At 41.2% G+C, this 20,459-nt stretch overlaps 1 protein-coding gene across 3 annotated transcripts in view; it reads right to left on the reverse strand.

The window, feature by feature from the left end:
- Positions 1-20,459, reverse strand: part of LOC132828413 (protein phosphatase 1 regulatory subunit 12A-like) — a 263,395-nt gene that overhangs the window by 73,477 nt on the left and 169,459 nt on the right. For all 3 annotated transcript variants that reach the window (XM_060845496.1, XM_060845499.1, XM_060845497.1), the window contains one exon: positions 20,048-20,138. In XM_060845496.1, coding sequence (XP_060701479.1) covers positions 20,048-20,138 — 91 coding nt within the window. The remainder of the gene's footprint in view (positions 1-20,047; positions 20,139-20,459) is intronic.

The following is a 20,459-nucleotide window of genomic DNA, read 5'->3' on the forward strand; positions in this document are numbered from 1 at the left end:
TAGAGGCATTAGATTCTGCAAAGGATAGGGCAACATTCTGGTATTACTAGTAGTACTGAAGACTTATGCTCCCAAACTTGCTACTCCCCTAGGTACATTGTTCCAGTGCAGCATCAACACTGACATCTACCCAATAACGTGGAAAACTGCCCAGGTGTGACCTGTACACAAAGCAGGACATATCCTACATGGCAAATTACCTCATTGGTCTACTCTTAATCATCTGTAAAGCGATAGAAAGCATCATCAATCATGCTATCAAGCAGCACCTGCTTAGTGACACCCAGTTTTAGCTCCATCAGGGCTACTCTGCACCAGACCGCATTACCTTGGTTCAAACATGAACAAAAGAACTCAATTCCAGATGTGAGGTGAAAATGACAGCCTTTAACATTTAGGCCACATTTGGTCAAGTAATAGTGTCAAGGATGCATGATAAAATGGGAGCCAATGGGAATCAGAAGGTAAACTTTCCAATGGATGGAGACATACTTGGCACATAGGAAAATAGCTGTGGTTGTTGGAAGCCTGTCATCCCAACTCCAGGAGATCTGTGCAGGAGTAGCTCAGCATAGTGTCTGAGGCCCAACAGTCTTCAGCTGCTTTGTCAATGATACCTTCCACTTTAAGGTCAGGTGTGGGAATGTTGCCCAATGTTCAGCATCATTCATGATTCCTCAGCTACTGAATCATGTCCAAATGCAACAAGTCCTGCATGATACTGGGGCTTGTTGACAAATAGCAAGTAACATTGATGCCACACGAATACCAGGCAATGATCATTTCCAATGAAAGACAATTTAGCCATTGCCCACTGACATTTAATGGTATTGCTGTCACTAAATTTCCCACTAACATCATCCTGGGAGTTACTATTGACCAGAACTGATCTGGACCTGCCACACAAATACAATGGGCACGATCAGGTCAGAAGACAAGATGCTGCAGCCACTAACTTATATCCTCACTCTCGAAAGCCTGTCTACCATCTAAAAGGCACTAGTAAAGACTGTGATGGGATATGCCCCGCTTGCCTGGGTAAGTGCAGCTCCAACACCACTCATGAAACTTGATACCATCTTGGACAAAGCAGCCCACGTAACTGGAATCACATCCACTACCAGTCACTTCACCACCGTCCCTCAGTAGCAGCAGTGTGCACCATCAAGGTGCACTGCAGAAATTCACCAAGGTTCCTTAGACAGCAAATTCCAACCCATGCCCACTTCCGTTTAGAGGAGAAGAGCAATAGTTACACGGGAACACCACAACCTGTGGGCGGCACGGTGGCACAGTGGTTAGCACTGCTGCCTCACAGCGCCTGAGACCCAGGTTCAATTCCCGACTCAGGCGACTGACTGTGTGGAGTTTGCACATTCTCCCCGTGTCTGCGTGGGTTTCCTCCGGGTGCTCCGGTTTCCTCCCACAGTCCAAAGATGTGCGGGTTAGGTGAAGTGGCCATGCTAAATTGCCCGTAGTGTTAGGTAAGGGGTATATGTAGGGGTATGGGTGGGTTGCGCTTCGGCGGGTCGGTGTGGACTTGTTGGGCCGAAGGGCCTGTTTCCACACTGTAAGTAATCTAATCTAATCTACCCTTCCATGCCACTCTCACTCCTGACTTGCAAGTACATCCACATTCCTTCTATGTCACTGGGTCCTGGAATTCCTTCCCCAGTCATCTACCTACATCACTTGTACTGCAGTGGTTCAGGAAGTTAGCACACCACCAGCTTCTCAAGGGTAATTAGAGATGGGCAATAGATGCTTGTCCAGCCAGCAATACCCATGTTGTACGATCAAATAATGAAAAATGTAGTCACGTGTCAGCTGTCCTTGATTCTCTACGTTTGAAAGATACAATCAATGCAGCCTTGGCCACCCACTGCTGTGCTGTTTTGAGATGGTGCACACACTAATGTCATTGTATACTGCTGGCAAAAAAAAATAAAAGATTTGTCTATGAAATACGCTATGTTGTTCTGTGAAGGGCTAAGCTTCTTGAATCTTGTACTCATTCAGGCAAGTGAAGCATTACATGCTTCATGTTTTGCAGATGGCTTTGGGGAGTGAGAAGACAAGAAACCTGCTGCCCAATTCCCAGTCTCTTCCCTACTTTTTTTAGCCACAGGATTCTTGTGCTCTTGTGTGTGTCCAACATGATTATGTGACGTGCACAGTGTGTGGGTGAAGACATAAAGAAAACTGTTTGCCCCAGTTTTCTGCTTTTCTTTCAGCTTCAACAGCTGGCTGGGAGCCAAGTGAGAAAGAAAACCAAATATCTAAGTTTTTTTTTCCCTCTTGTTTAACCAGCCCAGCAGGTCACTCTTTGCCACTTCTACGCTATTACTGTCCTGGTCTTGCTGCAGGATTGCTTCAGTCTGAGGAGTTTCAAATACATTCTGTTATTTCCTAGAGCTGCAAACCCCCCAAAATAATATTTCCAAATGCATCACAGGAAATTAACATTTGATGTTCAGATTGTGTGTAACTCAATAGACAGAAATGGATTCATATCCCAGGTATTACACTCGAAATAGCTTCTTGCATGGTTTTCTAAAGGTTTGGAGAGACTGCAACTCAATTAACACATTAAAGAAACAAACTGAAGAATCAAATAACCCCAAAATACCAGTAAATATCTGTCATTCATAATAGAATTTATAATATAAAAAGTCAAATACACAGTCTCTCCAGCCTGTTCTGCCATTTGATATGATCATGGCCGATCTCATCTCAGCCTCAACTCCACTTTCCTACCAACTCTTAAAATCTGTTTGTCTCTTCTTTGAAATTACTCAACGTCCCAGCACCAAATGCACTCAGATAGTGAAATCCACAAATTCATAATCCTTTAAGAGAAATAATTTCTCCTCATCTCAGTGTTAAATCTGCTACCCCTTACCCTAACACTATGACCTCTTGTTCTAGACTGCCTCACAAGGAAATATACTATCTATGACTAATTTGGCAATCCATCTTAGCCTGCCTGGCACACTCTCCTCATCCCTGATGAAGGGCTCTGGCCCGAAACGTCGAATTTCCTGTTCCTTTGATGCTGCCTGACCTGCTGTGCTTTAACCAGCAACACATTTTCAGCTCTGATCTCCAGCATCTGCAGACTTCACTTTTTACTCAATCCATTTTAATGTCTTATACACTTCAAAATAGGTCTCTCATTCTTCTAAACCTGCCTTAGCAATAAATGCCAAAATTCATTTGCCTTCTCCATTACCTGTTCTACCTGCAGACTGGTTTTCTGAGATTAGTGCACAAGGATACCAACATCTCTAACTTCACAGTGTTTCAGTGAAATCTCCATTTAGATACTAATTATATTGCTCTGACCAAAACTGAATCTCTCATATATCCACGCTAAATGGCATCGGTCAAATTTTGGTCCATTCACCAAATCTATTGATATCCATTTGTGAACTTACTTCTTCATTGCAACTTACTTTCTACCCCACATCCAAATCATCAATATAGATGGTAAACTGCTGGGGTCTGAGCATCTGTGGCAATCCAGTAATTACATGCTGGCAAACAAGAAAAATACCCATTTATCCTGACTCCCTGTTTCCTGTTGGTTATACAATCGTCTATCTTAACTAATATTACCCAAAACCCTATGTTAGCTTACTTTGTGTATTAATATTTTGTCTGACACTGTCAAACTTACATCAACGGGATCACCATAACCCATATTACTTGTTACATCTTCAAAGAACAAATCTATTAAACAACATACAACATCATGCTGACTCTGATGGATTGTAATTTGACTTTCCAAATGTCCTATTATTACTTTCATAGTAATGGATTCCAACAATTTCCCAATAATGCATGTTAAATTAAATGGATCGCAGTTCGTCCTTTTTTGAGTGAGGATGCTAGCAGTTTTCAAATCCACTGGAACATTTATTGGATCCGGAGAGGTTTGGAATATTATAAGTAATTAATCACTAACTGCACTGTCCACTTCCTTTAAGACCCTATGGTGCAGGGTCATCAGGCCCAGGTGACTTTTTAGATTAGACTAGACTTACAGTGTGGAAACAGGCCCTTCAGCCCAACAAGTCCACACCAACCCGCCGAAGCGCAACCCACCCATACCCCTTACCTAACACTACGGACAATTTAGCATGGCCAATTCACCTGACCTGCACATCTTTGGACTGTGGGAGGAAACCGGAGCACCCGGAGGAAACCCACGCAGACACGGGGAGAACGTGCAAACTCCACACAGTCAGTCGCCTGAGGCGGGAATTGAACCCAGGTCTCTGGTGCTGTGAAGCAGCAGTGCTAACCACTGTGCCACCGTGCCGCCCCCACTGTGCCACCGTGCCGCCCTTTTCTACTTTCAATCCCAATAGTTTGTTCAGTACTTTTTCCCAAGTGCTGACAATTGTTCTAAGTTCTTCACTTTCTGTAACCTCTGTATCACTTGTTACTATTTGGATGGTAGTGATGCTCTCCACTGTGAAAACTGAAGCGAAACATTGATTTAGTGACTCCACCATTTGTCCTCCCCATTGTTAATGCCCTTACCTCATCCAAGGGACCAATATTCACTATAATTATTTGCTTCACTTCTACATATTTATACAGCCATTTGCTTTTGTGTTATATACACTAATTTTCTTCCATAATTTATCTTTGCTGTTATGACTATTTTTTAAGAAACCCTTTATTGATCTTTAAGTTTCCAAATCTTCAAACCTGCACTCCCCTTTGCAAAATGTTATGGTTTAGTTTTGCCTTTAATATATTATTTTTAACTTCCTTGCTCAGTCATGGATGTTTCTTTTTTTCCCTCTCTCACAATCTTTCTTCCTTTCTGCAATATATTTTAGTTGAGAGCCCTTATCCATCTGTCATATCTTTTTAGTCTTCATGCCCAGTCCACCAGGGCCAAATAGTCTTCCTGTCTACATAATTACCTTTGACCTGGTCTTCACACACTGACCACTGTGGCCTTGGTTTTGCAATGACTTTTCTCCTTTCTCAGGAAGATGATGTACTCTCATTCCACAATTTTGAATATGGCACTCTATTAAACGTTTCTTGCTTTCTGATTCGAATTTATCTCATTACCTAAGATTTTGGCCACATACAGGTACTGTTAGAATTAAGCATAACCATAGTACATAGCTCAGTACAGCAAAGGAACTTCAGGGAAATGGAGAATGGCGAGGAGTGGAGCACATGCAAAACAAATCTCATGAACTGAAGGCCTTCTCAAAAGGTGCACTTTGGAATCAGCTAAGTGCTTCAAAGGGAGTAAAAAACTTTTCTCAAATTTGGCTTCCAAAGTCCTGGACTTATTAAAAAAAATGCATCTGCAAAACTGCTGTGTCAGTGATCTACTGCACACAATTCAAAGTAACTTTATTTAACACTAGGATTCTCAATTAGGAATTGGTCCATAACAGGGTTTTATGTTCAAACAAAATCACCCTGCAGCAAAACTGAAATGCCCTCTCCGGGTGCAGGCCTGGGCAAAATTCATGAATACCTCGCAATGCCCAAATGTCAGAGAACCATCTCCCCAATCAACCTCCTCAACTGAGTAAAAAACATTCAAGTCACTACATTTGGCACCAATATGGCTAAAGAAGGGATCCAGTTTCCATGCATCAATACAGAAGCCCACAACGAGTGGTAGATGGCGTTAATTTAGATAAATATGAGGTGCTGCCTTTTGAAAAGGCAAATCAGGGCAAGACTTGTACACTTAATGGTAAGATCCTGGGAAGGGTTGTTGAACAAAGAGACATTCGAATGCAGGTTCACAGTTCCTCAAAAGTGGAGTTACAATTAGATAGGATAGTGAAGAAGGTGTTTATTATGGTTACCTATATTGGTCAGTGTATTGAGTATAAGAATTGGTAGGTCATGTTGCAGATGTACAGGACATTGGTTCGGCCACTTTTGAATACTACATTTAATTCTGGTCTCCCTGCTATAGGAAGGATGTTGCAAATCATGAAACAGTTCAGAAAAGATCTACAAGGACGTTTGACCTATAGTTAGTTCTTTTATAACTCAATGGTTTTCTTCTTGAGCGATTTATAATAATTGCGCAATAAAAACTGATATAAAGTGTTGGCTATACAATCGCGTCATAGCCAACGTACGTTTTAAAAGTTTGCGCTTTAGAAACAGTGCTCTCCATTCATCAATATCCAACTCAGATTGATAAAATGCTCATTATAGCAGAATGACCTTTATGTGAGAGGCTGAATAGACTGGGGCTATTTTGCCTGGAGTGTCGGAGGCTGAGAAGTGACAACAGACAATAGACAATAGGTGCAGGAGTAGGCCATTCAGCCCTTCAAGCCTGCACCGCCATTCAATATGATCATGGCTGATCACTCCTAATCAGTATCCGCTTCCTGCCTTATCTCCATAACCCTTGATTCCACTATCTTTGAGAGCTCTATCCAACTTTTACTTAAATGAATCCAGAGACTGGGCCTCCACTGCCCTCTGGGGCAGAGCATTTCACACAGCCACCACTCTCTGGGTGAAGAAGTTTCTCCTCATCTCTGTCCTAAATGGTCTACCCTGTATTTTTAAGCTGTGTCCTCTGGTTCGGCACTCACCCATCAGCGGAAACATGTTTCCTGCTGCCAGAGTGTCCAATCCTTTCATAATCTTATATGTCTCAATCAGATCCCCTCTCAGTCTTCTAAACTCAAGCGTATACAAGCCCAGTCGCTTCAGTCTTTCAGTGTAAGGCAATCCCTCCATTCCAGGAATTGACCTCGTGAATCTACGCTGCACTCCCTCAAAAGCCAGAATGTCTTTCCTCAAATTTGGAGACCAGAACTGCACACAGTACTCCAGGTGTGGTCTCACTAGGGCCCTGTATAGCTGCAGAAGCACCTCTTTGCTTCTATACTCTATCCCTCTTGTTATGAAGGCCAGCATGCTATTTGCCTTCTTCACTACCTGCTGTACCTGCATGCTTGCCTTCATTGACTGGTGGACAAGAACACCCAGATCTCTCTGTACTGCCCCTTTACCTAAGTTAATTCCCTTGAGGTAGTAATCTGCCTTCCTGTTCTTGCCACCAAAGTGGATAACCATACATTTATCCACATTAAACTGCATCTGCCATCTCACCTAACTTGTCCAGGTCACCCTGTAAGCTCCTAGCATCCTCATCACATTTCACCCTGCCACCCAGCTTAGTATCATCAGCAAATTTGCTAATGTTATTGCTGATACCATCTTCTATATCATTAACATATGTTGTAAAAAGCTGCGGTCCCAGCACGGATTCCTGCGGTACCCCACTGGTCACCGCCTGCCATTCCGAAATGGAGCCGTTTATCACTACCCTTTGTTTCCTATCAGCCAACCAATTTTCAATCCAATCTAGTACTTTGCCCCCAATACCATGCGCCCTAAGTTTACTCACTAACCTCCTATGTGGAACTTTATCAAAAGTTTTCTGAAAGTCCAGGTACACTACATCTACTGGATCTCCCTCATCCATCTTCAGAGTGACATCCTCAAAAAATTCAAGAAGATTAGTCAAGCATGATTTCCCCTTCATAAATCCATGCTGACTCTGTCCTATCCTGTTACTACTATTCAGATGTGCCGTTATCTCATCCTTTATAATACACTCCAACATCTTTCCCACCATTGAGGTCAGACTAACTGGTCTATAATTTCCTGTTTTCTCTCTCCCACCTTTCTTAAAAAGTGGTATAACATTAGCCACTCTCCAATCCTCAGGAACCGATCCCGAATCTATCGAATTCTGGAAAATAATCACCAACGCATCCACGATTTCCCGAGCCACCTCCTTCAGTACCCTGGGATGTAGACCATCAGGCCCCGGAGACTTATCAACCTTCAGACCTAACAGTCTCTCCAACACCAAATCCTGGCAAATACAGATTCCCTTAAGTTCAGGTCCTTCAGTCACTGTTACCTCAGGGAGATTGCTTGTGTCTTCCCCAGTGAACACAGATCTGAAGTACCCATTTAATTCTTCTGCCATTTCTTTGTTCCCCGTAATATATTCCCCTGTTTCTGTCTTCAAGGGCCCAATTTTATTCCGAACCATTTTTTTGCCTTGCACATACTTGAAAAAGCTTTTACTATCCTCCTTTATATTATTGGCCAGTTTACCTTCGTACCTCATTTTTCCTCTGCGTATTTCCTTCTTGTAGAAGTTTTTAAAATCATGAGGGGCATGAATAGAGTAAATAGACAAAGTGTTTTTTTTCAAGGTTGGGAAGTCTAATACTAGAGGGTATAGGTTTAAGGTAAGAGGGGAAAGATTTAAAAGGGACCTAAGGGGCAACGATTTCACACAGAGGGTGGTGCACGTATGGAATGAGCTGCCAGAGGAAGTGGTGGAAGCAGGTACAAATACAATATTTAGAAGACAGCTGGATGGGTTTATGAATAGAAAGGGTTTAGACGAATATGGGCCAAGTGCTGGCAAATGAGACTGGATTAATTTAGGATATCTGGTCAGCATGGATGAGTTTGACCGAAGGATCTGTTTCCATACTGTACATCTCTACGGTTCCTATTGGAAGGATGTTGTGAAACTTGAAAAGGTTCAGCAAAGATTTAGGAGGACTTTGCCAGGGTTGGAAGATTTGAGCTATAGGGAGAGGTTGAATAGGCTGGGGCTGGATTTCCCTGGAGCGTTGGAGACTGACAGGTAACCTTGTTACAAAATCATAAAGGGCATGGATAGGATAAATAGACAAAGTCTTTTCCCTGAACTAGAGGGCATAGGCTTAGGGTGAGTGAAGAAAGATATAAAAGGAACCTAAGGGGCAACTTTCTCACGCAGAGGGTGGATTAAGCTGCCAGAGGAAGTGTTACAGACTGGTAATAATTGCAACATTTAAAAGGCAGCTAGATTGGTACATGAATAAGGAAGGGTTTGGAGGGATATGGGCCAGGTGCTGGCAGATGGGACTAGATTCGGTTGGGATATCTGGTTGGTATGGACGAGTTGGACCGAAGAGTCTGTTTCTGTGCTATACATCTCTATGACTATGAGGTGAGGATACTACACTGACATGGGAGACATAGACACTTGATTTTTAGTTTACACTGCTGCCACCAGTGGTGCAGACTGAAGTAGAAACCATGGTAACTTTGCACACACATTATACACATCAGATTAATCTGATGGGGGAAAACAACAAAAATAGGCTGAGACGAACTAAAACTTTTGGTTAATATCAGTGATCAAACCTAGACTGTGCTACCATCTAGTGGCTGTGCTGGATGTAGCAACTATGAAGATTTCACTGAATATTTCTGTCTTGATTTGGAGACACCAGTATTGGATTGGGGTGTGCAAAGTTAAAAATGACACAACGCCAGGTTATAGTCCAACAGGTTTAATTGGAAGCACACTAGCTTTTGGAGCGTCGCTCCTTCATCAGGTGGTTGTGGAGTACACAATTGTAAGACACAGGAACTTATAGCAAAAGTTTACAGTGTGATGTAACTGAAATTAAACATTGAAAAATACCTTGATTGCTTGTTAATTCTCTCATCTGTTAGAATGACCGTGTTAGTTTCACTTCTTTCATATGTAAATCACAAAGCGTTTTTAAAAAATAGTTACATCCTCAGGTTAATGTTAACATTTGGTGTCAGCCCAGATAATGTGGGCTTCAACACAGTATCTGGGATCACACCAATTGTTAAAGTTAACCTGAGAATGTGACTTTTTAAAAAAAGTTTTGCGATTTATCTAACAGATGAGAGACTTAACAAATAATTCAGGTGTTTTTCAATGTATAATTTCAGTTACACCACACTGTAAACTTTTGCTATAAGTTCTGTGTCTTACAATTGTGTACTCCACAACCACCTGAAGGAGCAACGCTCCAAAAGTTAGTGATTCCAATTAAACCTGTTAGACTATAACCTGGTATTGTGTCATTTTTAATTTTATTTCAGTCTCAATTCACTTTTGCAAAAGTTCTGAAATGTCGTTTGCCCTTTAATATATAAAAATTGGGATCCAATCCATGAACAATTATTACTCCGCGTGCAGCTCGAGAGATTAGGTCTATTGAATCAGGGCAAGCAGATTTGACTGTTGCTTGGGTTTATCCATTTAAAATGCATTTCTCAATGACGCATGTGTCTCAACTGCAAAATATTCAGTACAGAACATTGGAGTTTACAATCATAGGATGATGAAAAATCTCTTTCAATTTTCAACATTAATACAACAGGAGTCAAAGGGACCCAATCCTGGAAGCCTTTAGAACATATTCTAAATCTAACAAGTTATTCAGGCAAACTCCATAAAAAGGAAAAGAAAATGGAGAGTGAAGCAACATCTTGAACTCCGCAGACATTTTTTGGGACTGTGATAAAAAGACACTATAGACTCAATTAGACTCAAACTGTATTATCAGAGTAGAATTGAAGATAGGGAAACTGAACAGTGAAGATTAAGTAGAAAACATAGGATGGAAGAATGCATTTGTAAATTTATCCTCAAAAGATTATTGCTATTACTGAAGAGAGTATAGCTCGGTATTAACAGAAACAAGAGTTGAGGACTCCCAAATACATCCACTCCACCCAGTGGAGTTTTCTCGGCATACTGGGACCATTTTCTAGTGAAGAGCAATGGGATGGGTTAGTCTGCAGGTAATGCCTTCAGAATTTTCCCTCCCAAATCTCAGTTGTCCCTTCAACCTTAAGATGAATTAATCATATTTATTCAGTGTGTTGGATGGAGTTATAAGTGTTAATGGCAGGGTGCCAGATGCTTTTAAGTCTAGATGCCACTTCCAGGTTCACTCACCACCAACCACAAGAGAAATACACAGCTGTGCATCATTTTATCAGCGGTTATACTCAGGATTGATTATTCCTCTTTGCTTGTCAATTACAGCTTGCTTTTACCATGTGAAAAAGTTTCCTCTTTTAGAATCATGGTGTCAGAGAGTTACAGCATGGAAACAGACCCTTCAGTCCAACTCTTCCATGCTAACCAGATATCCCAAACCAATCTAGTTCCACCTGCCAGCACTCAACCCATATCCCTCTAAACCCTTCCTACACATATACGCATCCAGATGCCTTTCAAATGTTGCAATCATACCAGCCTCCACCACATCCTCTGGCAGCTCATTCCACATATGTACCAACCTCTGCATGAAAACGTTGCCTCTTAGGTCTCTGTTATATTTTTCCCCTCTCACCCTAAATCTATGCCCTCTAGTTCTGGACTCCCCCACCCAAGGGAAGAGACTTTCTCTATTTATTCTATCCATGCCCCTCATGATTTTATAAACCTCTACAAGGTAACCCTCAGCCTCTGACACTGCAGGGAAAACAGCCCTAGCCTATTCAACCTCTTCCTATACCTCAAACCCTCCAACCCTGGCAACGTCCTTGTAAATCCTTTCTGAATCTTTTCAAGTTTCACAACATCCTATCGAGAGAAAGGAGACCAGATTTGCAAGCAACATTCCAAAAGTGACCTAACCAACTTCCTGTACAGCCGCAACATGACCTCCCTACTCCTGTACTCAATACCCTTACCAATAAAGGAAAGCATAGCAAACAACATCTTCATTATTGATCTACCTGCGACTCTACTTTCAAGGAGATGTGAACTTGCGCTCCAAGGACCTTACCATTAAGTGTATAAGTCCTGCTAAGATTTGCTTTCCCAAAATGCAGCACCTCACATTTATCTGAATTAAACTCCATCTGTCACTTCTCAGCCCATTGGACCATCGGATCAAGATCCCATTGTAATCTGAGGTAACCTTCTTCGCTGTCCACTACACCTCCAATTTTGGTGTCATCTGCAAACTTACCAGCTGTACCTTTTATGCTCACATCCAAATCATTTATGTAAATGACAAAAAGTAGTGGACCCAGCACCAACCCTTGTGGCAATCCACTGGTCACAAGCCTCCAGTCTGAAAAACAACTCTCCACCACCACCCTCTGTCCTCTACCTTTGAGCCAGTTCTGTATCCAAATGGCCAGTTCTCCCTGTATTCCACGAGATCTAATCTTGCTAACCAGTCTCCCATGGGGAACCTTGTTGAACATCTTACTGAAGTCCATATAGATCACATCTACTACTCTGCCCTCATCAATCCTCTGTTACTTTGTCAAAAAACTCAATCAAGATTGTGAGACATGATTTCCCATGCACAAAGCCATGTTGACTATCCCTAATCAGTCCTTGCCTTTCCAAATACATGTCCCTCAGGATTCCCTCCCACCACCGATGTCAGGCTCACTGGTCTATAGTTCCCTGGCTTGTCCTTACCATCTTCCTTAAATAGTGACACCACGTTAGCCCACCTCCAGTCTTCCGGCACCTCACCTGTGACTATCGATGACACAAATATCTCAGCAAGGAACTCAGCAATCACTTCCCTAGCTTCCCACAGAATTCTGAGTATACCTGATCACATCCTGATGATTTATCCACTTTTATGCATCTCAATACATCCAGCACTTTGTCCTCTATAACATGTACATTTTTCAAGATATCACCATCTGTTTCCCTATATTCTATACCTTCCATGTCCTTTTTCACAGTAAACACTGATGCAAAATACTCATTTAATGTCTCCCCCATCTCCTGCCGTTCCACACAAAGACTCTACTGATCTTTGAGGTGCCCTATTCTCTCCCTAGTTACCCTTTTGTCCTTAACGTATTTGTAAAAACCCTTTGAATTCTCCTTAACTGTATTTGCCAAAGCTATCTCATGATCCCTTTTTGCCCTCCTGATTTGCCTCTTATGCTCTACTAAGAATTCATTTGAACTATCCTGTCTATACCTGACATATGCTTCCTTCTTTTTCTTCACCAAACCCTCAATTTCTTTTATCCAGCACTCTTTACACCTACCAGCTTTTCCTTTCGCCCTAACAGGAATACACTGCCCTGGACTCTCGTTATCTCATTTCTGAAGGGTTTCCATTTTCCAGCCTTTACCTGTGAACATCTGTCCCCAGTCAGATTTTGAAAGTTCTTGCCTAATACCGTTCTTGAAGTCTACACCGTAACTCAGTGAAACAAAGCAAAAAACAAATCCTTCTGTCAACCATCCTCACCCACTCTTTAATCACTAAAGCTCTTGAAAGTGCTGTCGCATTCTAGATTTTTGCCCATCATCCTGGAATTCTATGCCTTGAGCTTTCCATTCAGGTTTCTGCCCCACCACTATTTAAATGGCTTGGACTGTCACAAATGGCATCTCATGTAAATGCAAGAATGATAAGACTTCCTTTACTGACCAACTGGGTAACTGACCTGGTTTCATTGATGTGTATGCAGTTATCGCTACAAAATTACTCATAATGGCTTCTCACCCCATGTTGAAAGCTTATTTAAAAACCACCGTTAAGGTAATGAATCTCTCAAGGTGCATGACACATGCATTAAGAGACAAAGTACAATACAGAGACTTAAGATGATTAGGCCAAATGATCCAAAAACTTGATCAAAGATGCAAATTTTCAGGAGTGTCTGACAGGAAAAAAGCAGGGTAATAACAGTGAAGAGACGTGGGGCAGGCAGATCAGGGCATGAATCCAAGCAACCGAAGGTATAATGGCGTAATTAAAACTGAGGTCTACAAATGCTTGAAGTAGAGGAGCACAGAAATCTTGGAAGGCTGTGGGATTGGAGAAGCAAAGATAAGGAGGGATGAGACCATGGAATGATTTGAAAACCAGGATAAGAATTTGAAATCAAGACGCTGCCTGACTAGAAAACAATGTAGGTCAGTGAGAACAGGACTGTTGGGAAACAGGATTTATTGTGAATGAAAACAATGTCAGCAGTTTTGGATTTCCTCCAGGTACTCCGGTTTCCTCCTACAGTCCAAAGGTGTGCAAGTCAGGTGAATTGGCCATGCTAAATTGCCCACAGTGCTAGGTGCATTAGTCAGAGGGGAAGTGGGTCTGGGTGGGTTACTCTTCGGAGAGTTGGTGGACTTGTGGGGCCAAAGAACCTGATTCCACACTGTAGGGAATCTAATCTAATTAAATTTGCAGGTGGTTGAATGAGGAAGCAAGTCTAACTCTAATTCACAGAATGTTAAAACGGCAAAAGGAATATAATACCAGATGTACAAAAACATTGCTTCCTGATTTCACTCATAAGTGGCCTGGCTCTAACCTGGAGATTCAGCTCACTTGTCTGGATTCCTCTATCAGAGGAAACACTTTCCCTGTATTAATGCAACTCAATAAGGCCACAATTTAACCTTAGGAATTGATGCAACCTGCTACCTCCTCTTTTCTCCTATAAAATGTTCCTTCAAACCTAATTCTTTGGTCAAGCGTTTGGTCATCTGGTCTCATATCATCTCATAAGAATGTGTCATACTTTGTATTATAATGTAACAGTGGAGCATATTGGAAGACCCATGTAGATACTAATATTTTAACATTTTCAACTCTGACTCCTGGTGGTTCCTTGTGTAAACTGCTTGTACTTTCATCCACTGTTTTCATTCATTTGTTTGCTTAACTGCTCCCACATTTAAATCATATTTATAACAATACTACTGACGCTTTCTCTTGACCTGAGCAGGTGATAACCATTGTTCATTGGTTTGTTGTCAATTCCTAATTCTAACTTCTACCCATTTTTTCCTACGTGCTCATTTGTTCTATGCACGATTTCTATGCCAACATTAAGATTAGAAAGGGATCTTGATCAAAGGGTCAATGGGCTGAAAAATGGTAGATAGAATTCAATCCAGATATATGGGAGGGATCACAAGGATAGGGCTCATATAATATATGGTCAGGCCTTATGTAGTGTTGTCAAACAGAGGGACGTCCAGGTGCAGGTTCCTAATTCTTTGAAGTTTGAGTCACATATATACAGTGTGGTTAAAATGCTTTTGGCACGTTTGCCTTCATTGCTCAGTCATTTGAGTATAGGAAATGGGAAGTCATGTTAAAGTTGCACAGGACATTGGTGAGACCTCTTCTAGAATACTGTGTCCAGTTCTGGTCATCCAGTTACAGAAAGGGTATTAAGCTGGAGAAAGCTCAGAAGAAATTTACCAGGATGTTGCTGGATATGGAAGTTTTGAGTTATAAAGAAAGGCTGGTTAGGCTGGGACATTTTTCACTGGGATGTAGGAGGTTAAAAGGCGACCTTATAGAAATTAAAGAAATAATGAGGGGTACAGATAGAGTTAATAATAGTTGCCTTTTCCCTAGGATGGGGGATTTCATGACTAGGGAGTACATTTTTAAGGAGAGAGGAGAGATATTTAGACGATAACTTATGACCATAAGACATAGAAGCAGAAAGGAGGCCATTCAGCCCATTGAGTCTGCTCTGCCATTCAGTCCAAAGATATGCAGGTCAGGTGGATTAGCCATGCTAAAATTGCCCATAGTGTTAGGTGCATTAGTCAGAGGGTCTGGGTGGGTTACTCTTCGTAGGGTTGGTGTGGACCTGTTGCGTCGAAGGGTCTGTTTCCATACTGCAGGTAATCTCATCTAATCAATCATGGTTGATACGTTTTTCAATCCCTATTTCTGCTTTCTCCCCATAACCTTTGATCTCTTTGGCAATCAAAATCTTATCTGTAGCTGTTTTAAATCTACTCAATGACCTGGCCTCCACAGCCTTCTGTGGCAATGGATTCCACAGATTCACCACTCTGGCTGAAGAAGTTTGTCCCTTTACTCTAAGGCTGTGCCCTCAGGTCCTCGTCTCTCCTGGCAATGGAAGCACCTTCCCAACATCCACTCTGTCCAGGTCATTCGATATTCTGAATGCTTGAATCAGATCCCCCTTCATTCTTCTCAACTTCATCGAGTATAGTGCTCATATTAAGCCTTTCATTCCTGTGATCACTCTCATGAACCTGCTCTGGATGCTCTCCAGGGCCAATATGTCTTTCCTGAGGCATGGGGCTTAAAACTGCTCACAATACTCCAAATGTGGTCTGACCAGAGCTTTATAAAGCCTCAAAAGAACATCTCTACTTTTATATTCTGGCCCTCTCGACATGAGCAACAACATTGTATTTGCCTTCCTAACTACCGACTCAACCTGCAAGTTTAGATTAAAATACCCACAGTGTGGAAACAGACCCTTCGGCCCAACCAGTCCATACTGACCCTCCGAAGAGTAGCCAATCCAGACCCATTTCCCTCTGACTAATGCACCTAACACGATGGGGAATTTAGCATGGCCAATTCACCTGACCTGCACAACTTTGGATTGTGGGAGGAAAACGGAGCACCCAGAGGAAACCCACGCAGACAGGGTGAATGTGCAAACTCAACACACACAGTCGCCTGAGGATGGAATCGAACCTGGGACCCTGGTGCTGTGAGGCAGCAGTGTTAACCACTGAGCCACCGTGCCGCCCTCTTGAGGTTTACCTTAAGAGAATCCTAGAATAGGACTTCAAACTCTTCTGAATTTTCTCCCCATTTAGAAAGTAGTTTATGCCTCTATTCTTTCCTAACAAAGTGCACGACCTCACACTTTCTCATGTTGTATTCCATTTGCCACTTCTTTACCTACCCTCCTGTCTAAATCTTTCTGCAGCCTCCCCACTTCTTCAATACTACCTGCCCCTCCACACACATTTGTATCATCTGCACACTTAGACAGAATGCCCTCAGTTCCTTCATCTTGATCATTAATGTATAAAGTGAAAAATTGTGGTCTCACCAATGACTCTTGTGGAACACCACTGGTCATTGGCTTCCATCTGAAGAAGGACCCTTTTCTTCCTACTCTCTGCCTTCTGTCATACAGCTAATCTTTTATCCATGCTAGTACCTTTCCTCTCACACCGTGGGCCCTTATCTCAATCAGCAGCCTCCTGTGTGGCATCTTAACAAAGGACTTCGGAAGTCCAGTTGATAACATCTCGTTGGTCTAACTTGCTCGTTACCTCCTCAAAGAATTCTAACAGATTTGTCAGCCATGACCACCTGTGATGAAACCATACTGACTTTGCCTTATTTTACCTCACACTTCCAAGAATTCAGAAATCTCATCCTTCACAAAGGACTCCAAAATCTTACCACCAACTGAGGTCAGGTTAATCAGTCTATAATTTCCCGTCTTTTGCATGCTCCCTTCTTAAACAGGGGTGTTACATTAGTGACTTTCCAGTCTTCTGAGACTCTCCCTGACTCCAGTGATACCTGAAAGATCACTACTAAAGCCTCCCTGTCTCTTCCGTTTTCTCCTTCAGAACTCTCGGGTATAGTCCATCTGGTCCAGGTAATTGATCCACTTCTGGACCTTTCAGTTTTTCTAGCATTTTCTCCTTAGGCCATTGTACTCATCTCTGCCCCCTGACTCTCTTGAATTTTTGGGATATTACTTCCACTGTGAAGATTGACGCAAAGTACTTATTCAGTTCCTCAGCCATTTCTTTGTTCCCCATTACAATTTCTCCAGCATCTTTTTCCAATGGTCCATGTCCACTTTTGCCTCTCTCTTTATATACCTAAAAAAACTCTTGCAATCTTTCCTAATATTATTGGCTTGTTTACACTCGTATGTAATCTTCTCCCTCCTGGTTTCTTTCTTCGCTGTTCTCTGTTGGTTTTTGTAGGCTTCCCAATGCCCTGCGCTACATTATAGGCTTTCCCTTTTGCTTTTATGCTGTCCCTGACTTCCCTAGTCAGCCATGGTTGCCTCATCCTCCCTGTACCATGTTTCTTTTTCCTCGGGATGAATTTTTGCTGTCTCCCTCAAATTACTCCCAGAGACACCTGTCACTGCTGTTCCACAATCTTTCCTGCTAGGTTCTTCTCCCAGTCAATTCTGGTCAGCTCTACCCTCATGCCTCTCTAGTTGACTTTATTCAATTGTAATACTGTTAAATCTGATTCCACCTTCTCCCTTGCAGAGTAAACTCTATCAATCATGGTCACTGTCTCCTAAGGGTTCCTTCACCTTAAGCTCCCTTATCAAATCTGCCTCAGCTCACAACACTTTCCAGAGTTGCCTACTTCCCTAGTGGGCCCCAGCATAAGCTGCTCCAAAAACCAATCACACAGATATCCCATAAATTCCTTTTCTTGCAATCCTCTACCAACCCAACTTTCCCTATCCATCTGCATATTAAAATCCCCCATGATGACTGTCTTACATGCCTTTTCTATTTCTTGGTGTATCATACAACCCAAATCCTGACTACCATTTGGAGGGCTTTTGATGGTTTTTACTACCTTTGCAGTTCCTCAACTCAAACCACACAGATTCTACATCATCTGACCCTACTTTGTTTATTGCCATTGATTTAATTTCAATCTTCACTAACACAGCAACTCCAAGCCCTCTGCCCACCTGCCTGTCTTTCTTTACAATGTATTTCCTTGGAAATTTAGCTCCCGGTTGTGACCTTACAGCCACGTCTCCATGATGCCCACCACATTATACCTCATTTAAAAAGAACAGGAGGGGTAAATTTGTTACACAGAGGGTGACTTGCATATGGAGTGAAATTCCCAAGGAAGTGGTGGATTTGGGTACAATTACAACGCTTAAAAGACATTTGAATAAATACATAAATAGGAAGGGAATGAGCATAGAATGAGCAGGCAGGCGGGACTAGTTTAATTTAGGATTGCATTCAGCATGGACTGGTTGGACTGAAAAGTCTGTTTCTGTGCTGTATGACTCTATAAAAGGAAGAGTCTTATACAATATTCCATACACTTCGAACTCTAATTCCTATCCACATTCAACTCAGCCACATATCTGTAGTTTACTAACTGCAAATACTCTAAGGACAAATCAGATCAAGTTTTTTGAATCCCCCCACATTAAATTTTACCATAGTTCCCATTTAATACTATCTCACTGAAGAGCATTTTTGGTAGAAATCTAATACTTGAAAGTAATAATTTCTCAAGATAATGAAAATAATGTGTAAAATGGCACTGCTCTTATAAAGACAGTAAATTTAGCATCTACTTATAACTATATATTTATTGTGAAAACATATTTAGTTAATTCAAATATTTATTTCGAAATGAACACATTTCAAGTCGCTATGTGGGCAATTACATTGTGACAGGTGGCAAACTTATAACAAGTTTGTAGATGTTTATTATTGAAAAGCTGTTAACATTTGCAAAAGAATATTTAACATTTTTGCTCTTGATAAACCTCAGCAAATTTACATTTGTGCACCTCCTAGCCTCAAGTGCATAAGCATAATACATTTTTACTTTTGTGTTCAGAAGTCTGACTTCAAAAGTCAATAACTTGTTAGCTAATTGCTTTACTTGTTTGACAACCTTACCTTGATGATATAACTACTAATGAAGTTCAAATCTGCAATTCAATTGATACTTCCTGACCATAATCATTTGAGTGATTATCAGTAGCTACATATCAAGTGCACCTAGTAGTCGAAAGGTCAAACATGACATGATCGTCAAAATCAGCTTAATATCCGTAAAGTAAGTCATGTATTTATTTTCAAATATTAAAAAAATAGAGTTGAGAGCAAGCAGTAGCACAGACGACAATGAACCTCAAATCAAATAAATTAAGGAGGGGGAGTGGAAGTCTTTTAAAGCAACATGCAAATTATCTGTGGGAGGAAGAGGAATTAACTATTCCTTACACATTTAAACATTATACAGACATTTCTACTTTTGCATGTATTGATGTACCATAAAAACTTTTAAATAAATAACTGTTTTTAATTTGAATATTATTATCAGCAGCCAAAACAACGGATTTATGCTTCAAGCCATAGAAATGGAACAAAGAGTCAGAGAAAAGATCATTTCAATAATTACTTTCATCAAGATCAAAATAAGTTAAATTCTTTCTGTTACAAAAACACAGAACATAATCAGCAATTCATTTAAGATATAAAATAACGTTAAGTTGCATGATAAATGATTTATGTGTACATTTTTTGTTCTAGACAGGTAATAGACCATGAGAAAGAATGAAAATTATTTTACCTTTCTTCATTGAACATGAGAAAAATAAATTAATTTTTATTGAACAAACTTTAAAATTCTACAAAATCACTGACCTGTGTTGATCTTCTGGTCTGCCTGGCCTGCCTGGATCGAGCTTTTCTCTGGGATTCTGCTTCTTCATCTCGGACAGGAGTGAGATAGGACCTGGAAGACGTCAGCAAAGTGAAACGTTTTTGTAAGTGGACCACAACAGGCAGTTGATTCTATAAGGCCAATAGAAATGACATGATCTATTTTACCATTGTAAGCTTGAAATCACCATTGTCAGAACTTCCCAAGTTTGAACAATAAAAATAATTTGTAGATTAATTAAGTTTATTGGAAACTATGCATTCACAAAGTAGAATCTGTCTTTTCTAAACAGTTTAGTTTTGCTCCAACATTAATATACCATTAGCTAAGAGCTTAATAGGTATATAAAATCAGTGACCACAGAATACATCACATTTGCAACTAAAAGTCGTC

This window comes from Hemiscyllium ocellatum, chromosome 26 (genome assembly GCF_020745735.1).
Source record: "Hemiscyllium ocellatum isolate sHemOce1 chromosome 26, sHemOce1.pat.X.cur, whole genome shotgun sequence".
In the NCBI taxonomy this organism is placed as follows: domain Eukaryota; kingdom Metazoa; phylum Chordata; class Chondrichthyes; order Orectolobiformes; family Hemiscylliidae; genus Hemiscyllium; species Hemiscyllium ocellatum.